Here is a 6,003-nt window from a genome sequence, read left to right as displayed (position 1 = left end):
AGGGTAATAGAATTATATAGGGAAATAAACAAGGTTGGTGTTTACTTTCTCTATCGATGTGGGACAATATTTTTTTACATAAAGCCTATCTAAAATATATTACGAACATGTTTGCGAACTTTCGAGCCGAACTCTACTAGGCTCAGGCTCGGCTCGGTAAGGTCACGAGCCGATCTCGATCTCAAGTCGAGCCCTCTCGAGCCGAGTTTTGATCGAGCCGAGCTCAAACAGTTTGCGAGCCACCCTGGCTCATTAAAACCCCTAATGGGGATATTAGTGGTTTTTTTAAAGGGAAGAGGGGTATTAGACAGGGGGATCCCATCTCCCCATTGATCTTTTTCTTGCCTATGAAGTATCTTACCAGGCTGATGAAGAAAATGAGCAATAGAATTGAGTTCAATTATCATCACAGATATGATAATTTAAAGCTTAACCATCTCATCTTTGCTGATGACTTGATGATGTTTTGCAAGAGTGATCAAGGCTCAGTTGCTCTAATTGTGAGAACTCTCAAGGCTTTTGCAGTGACTGGAATGTGAAAGAATATGTGCAAGAGAGCATACTAAGGGTCTCTGGATATAAAAAAAAAAAAAAAGGTGAATTCCCCTTTAGATATCTAGGAGTTCCCATTACATCTAAGAGACTAAAGAAGGCTGACTGTGATGTTTTAGTTGATAAAATCATGAAGAAAATCATGTGCTAGTCTTCTAGGCATCTGTCTTATGCTGCAAGAGCTACTCTAGTGAATTTTGTGTACACATTTACTGGGCACAAATCTTCCTTCTTCCTAAATGTGTGCTTAATAGAATTGTCCAAATCTGTAGAGCATTCTTTGGGAAGGGAAGATTAGTTTTGCAAAAAGTGCCTCCTGTAGCTTGGGAGTGGGTTTGTAAGCCCAAGAAGAATGGTGATTTGGGCATCAAAAACTGTCAGAAATGGAATACTGCAGCTTTGGGGAAATATGTTTGGCAAATTACAAATAAGGAGGATGCTTTGTGGATTAAATGGATACACTGTGTCTATTTGAGGGAGAATGACTGATGGACCTATGAACCACCTGCAAATGCTAGTTGGGGATGGAAATCTATATATATGCAGGGTGAAGAATATCTTCAAACCAGCTTATACTGGAAATAGATGGTTGAATGGAGATAAAGCTTACTCAATAAAGTATGGCTATGACTGGCTTCAAGGGCAGCATGAGCCTGTTCCTTGGCATTATAGGGTTTGGAACAGCCTGAACATCTTTAAACATTCATTTATATATAGTCTGGATGGCGTACTTGAGAGACTGAAGACAAGGGATCACCTATTCAGAGCAGGAGCATGCCAACAGAATTCATGTCTCTTATGCGGTGTGGGGGAAGATTCTTGTCTTCACCTGGTTTTCAGCTGTACATCTAGCTCTCGTATTTGTCAGCAGATTATGCTTTGGCTAGGTATTAAAGTTTCTAGCTATGAAAATGTGTTTATCACATGGAAGAAATGGGGGAGATGGTTTAAGAGTAAGAAGCTTCAAAAGGTGAGCTATGCTGTGCTTGCTGCCCTTGTCTACCACATCTGGATGAGTAGAAATTATACTTTGTGGAATGATGCAGTGAACAGCCAATCTGGGTTGTGAAAAAAGTTCAAAGAGATGTGTGTGATAGAATCAAAAGCTGGGTAGATATGTAATGTACTGTAGAGGATAGAAATTGGATTCATACACTTGTAAATAGTTGTAATTAGTAGCTGGTTTGTTTGGAGTGTGTTGTTGCTTTGATGCTTAGGTTGTATTTGGTTGGCACGTATTTGCCCTGGTAATATATACTTACATTTTACCAAAAAAAAAAAAAAAAAAAAGTAGTTGTTGGTCCGTGTGATGCCCTGGATCATTTACTATTGAAATATTAAATCAAATTAAACACTTGAGAAAGTGGAAAAAAGGAGGTATATGCATTAAATTTTGCTGAGAAAATGATCTTCTAGTTCTTTTAAAATTTTCTACTTAGTAAATTATAATATGAATTATTCATCAATATAGCTCTCGACTTCAATAGAGTACATATATCTGAATATATAATACTTACAATGAATATTACATAATCTAGTCTTAAACTTTAGGTTCATGTATGAGAATATAATCGATGTAATTGAATGTATAGTAGTATTAATTACCGAGGTTATAAAATATATAAAGAGTACCAAAAAGTAGGACATGCTATTATTAGCAGTAGCTTTATAAGTATTAATTTATACATTTGTACTTAATTATCTTTGAAAATAGAAATATTACCTTGTCTTTAAATAATTTATTTTCTATAAAGACTAACTTGAGTTTGTAGAATAAATGGTTAGTTCATTTGTACCTCAAATAAAAGTTAGTGGTGTCAAAACAGGTTCTCAAACAGGTTTTGGGTATACCCAGGGAGAACCAAGTCAGACCCGGACAGGTCAGGGTTATGTCAATCAATGTCCCAAGTCGTTATTAGTTAGGTTTTCTCAATTGAGTCGATCACATTTGAATCATGGGATGGCCGGGTGCTGAACAAGTCTGAACGTTCCATTTACAAGTTGATCCATTACCGGGTTTGATCGCTTGTGGATAACTTTTCACCGTGTTTGCGCAATTCGTATTTGGGTTTCATGTATGCTTGGGTAGAGTCAAGTGTACTCGGATTGAATCAATAATGACCTTAGCTCAATAATTTTGAAGCATCGGGTCCATTCGCTATTGAACGATAATTCAACTTTTGTTGACTCCTTGTCGGGTCATTTTGATTTCGTAATGAATTTTGTAAATGAATCATATTATTAAAAGCATTAAGATCGACATATATATACATATGTAAGTGTGCGATAAATATATGGATGATAACAAAAAACTAATAAAAACATTATATTGTTTACTGTGATGTTTATTGTATTCTCTTAGTCAACTCTTATTTCGACTAATCAACTGCGTAAAACCACTCTAATGAGTAAAGGAATAGAATGACTCTTTATATGTTCTAATATTATATATTATAACCAACGATAATAATAACAATAGTAATAGTAATACAAATAACAATAGGAATACCAACAACCATAACAATATAAATACTAATAGTAATAGTAGTAACAATGCTAATAATATCAATAACAATAACAAACATAACACGATATATATGTATTATATTATGACTATATATGATGAAGTGTAAACAAACTGTTTTATTATCAATATGTTTAATCATTTTAGTAGTACATCGGTATTAATATAATTGTAAAACAATTGTAACACTATATTGATTATAAATTAGTACACGACTCTTGATATGTTATGATATTATCACAAAATTGACAATCATATATTTACAACAATGGTTCATATGAGGCCTAACCGCCTAAGTGATTATAACGAGAGTTAATTTGTTGTACAATAACAACAATAAACATAACAATAGTTTATATAAAATGATGGTAAACATAACAACCATAAGTCAATAAGTTAACAAGTACCAACTCAATACCTCATTCACTTCTTCTAGGATAATTGAAAGAAGTTGTTACTAGATAAGATTAATGAATGTATCAATATAGATTATAAGCTAATTCAAGAACAATACAATATATTATCTAATAGCCCTCACGTGAAATGCATTTCGAAACTAAAAACATGTATTTGGATTGAAACAAGTTGTTATTTAATAAGATCAATAAATGTATCAACGTAACTCGATAATCTATGTCAATGTAACACTACATATAAGTTTACTTAGTAAATATAATTATAATATTACTTAATTGAGTAATAGACTGATAGTTGTATAAGTAATGCTATAAAAAGTCTAATTAAAATTTAGAAACTCAATTCATAACTCTAATATAATAATACTTAAACACTAACCATAATAATTTCAATAAAAATAACCAAAATTTCAAATTAATAAAATAATTGATTAATTATTAAAGTTTGAAGTTACTAAACCAAGACAACAATTAGTAAGATTATAAAAAATATAAGATTGTCAAATATGTGATGAGTCACCAATCCATGTATTAGGTCATTCTCTTTTCTCATTGGCCAAAGATTAATATCATGGATCATGAATTAGAACCCTTGATTTGAGAATGATCCAAAATCTAACCATCAATCTCTCAAAGACTCAAACCCATCTCCCATTTCTGATTTCTCGTCTATCTTCCATCTATCCTCTTTAAAACCCTAATCCCCATCCATCTCTCATCCGTCCATCTCCTATTCCTTCTATCATTCTCTCTCCTCAGCCTACCATCCCCTCAACCACCCACTCCTCTCTCACCACACTCTCAACCACCCCACGGCATTAGTCGTCGAAGACTGCACTACCCCCTCCCACTCCATCCCTCGTCGAAGATTCAGTCAAATTCATTCTTCATCAACCCTTTTCATTCGTCAATATGAAAAGAAATCCTAAATTATCATCAACAACGTAGGTGGTGGTCGTAGCATTTTGTCCTTCATCAGCAGTGGTTAGCGGTTCCTCTGTTCGTCCGTTCTTTTATGGTGGTGGTGGTTCCTTGTGTCGGTTCCTAGCTCGGTTCGTCCGTTCATCCTTGTATCGCTCATTACATAAATAACCAAATCAATTTACAGAATTTAAGAGTTAAGGTGTTATTGTTTTTGTTGTAATTTTTTGTTTTTGTTTTTCTGTAACATTTACATCTAGTTTATCATTTTCTGTAATGAGCAAATGTAAATACCAAGCATTTTGATCTTAGATCTACCCATGTTCAATTGAAAATTTGAATTTGAGATTTTTTGTTTGCATATTTGTTGATTTATGCTTGGTTTGTGTATATATCTTCATTAAAATTGCTTCAGATTTTAAGTAAAATTTTGAATCATTTGCATCTCTTAGATTAAAGGGAACTGGCTGATTTTTAAAAAAAATTATGACTTCCATCATTGACGACTGGCTAGCAGTCGGTATTTCTGAGAAGACCTATCGGAGCTCCAAAATCTTTGTCATCGTTCAGCTACAAATGATTAATGGATATTCGGATAAGAATGAATTTCATATCTGGTTACGAGCTCATATGTTGTTGTTTAGTATAGGGTTATGAGAATTTGAGATTATTTGGTAGAAAATTTGGTAGAATATTAAAATGGGATAATTTGGTAGAATAGTAGTAGAAAAAATCATAGAATATTTGGTAGAAAAAATGGAGATTTTTTGGTAGAATATTAAAATGGGATAATAAATTTGGAGTATATATATTTTTTTTTTATTGGGAAATTAAGCCAGCCCAAGGGCTAACCCCCTACCAAGACTACTAGCCTTGTAGGAACTACCAGCACATTGGCTGGTAAAGCATGCAAAGCATGCTAAGGAAATACCCCAACATAATGCTGGGGGTAAGGATCGAACCCCTGACCTCAAGGATCAGAGGGAGTGCTCTACAGTCTACCACATGAGCTAGCTCCTCGTCCATATAAATTTGGAGTATATGGTTTAACCAGATATTTTTTAATATTATTTGAAACTGAGGAGATTGGGTAATTAAACTAAAATATAAATAAGTATATGATATTCAAAATTTAACCCTTAAATTATATGTAATTTAATTTTTTATTTAATTAATTATTAAATGTAAGAAATTTTTTTTTTTTTGCTAAGTAAGTGTAAGTATTGTATTAATCATCCGAAGCATTTACAACCAAACAAGCTCAAAGAGCCAGGAGGACTGCTATACAATTTACACACAAAACAAATTGAAATCACATTATCTAAGCTAGAGACTGAAGCCAAGTTCTATCCGGCATATTTTTAGGCAACACAACCATAATTCTCCCTTTTAATAACCATTTGCAGCAATCTAGTACTGCTAGCAGTAGATGGAATCTTATGATTCCATAATCCTTCATTCCTACTCTGCCAAATCAAGTACACAATTGCAGCCACAACAACTTGAAAAACTTCTCTTCTGAACTTAGAGAGCCTGCTATTTTTAATCCATCTCAAGTCCACCTCAATATCATTTGACTGGCACTGCACC

At 33.5% G+C, this 6,003-nt stretch overlaps 1 protein-coding gene across 1 annotated transcript; it reads left to right on the top strand.

The window, feature by feature from the left end:
- Positions 1 to 1,033: 1,033 nt before the first annotated feature.
- Positions 1,034 to 1,621, top strand: LOC104908040 (uncharacterized). The gene has a single exon (XM_010697091.1). It carries the CDS (start codon positions 1,034 to 1,036, stop codon positions 1,619 to 1,621), a length of 588 nt encoding a protein of 195 aa, XP_010695393.1.
- Positions 1,622 to 6,003: the final 4,382 nt, after the last annotated feature.

The sequence above is a fragment of the Beta vulgaris genome, chromosome 5 (genome assembly GCF_026745355.1).
Source record: "Beta vulgaris subsp. vulgaris cultivar EL10 chromosome 5, EL10.2, whole genome shotgun sequence".
Classification (NCBI taxonomy): domain Eukaryota; kingdom Viridiplantae; phylum Streptophyta; class Magnoliopsida; order Caryophyllales; family Amaranthaceae; genus Beta; species Beta vulgaris.
Note: the sequence above shows the minus strand (reverse complement) of the source record. Positions and strands in the feature narration are given on the sequence as shown.

What these genes read in the sequence shown, in the direction of transcription:
- LOC104908040 (XM_010697091.1), top strand. Translation starts at nt 1,034, where the DNA reads ATGACTGATGGACCTATGAACCACCTGCAAATGCTAGTTGGGGATGGA.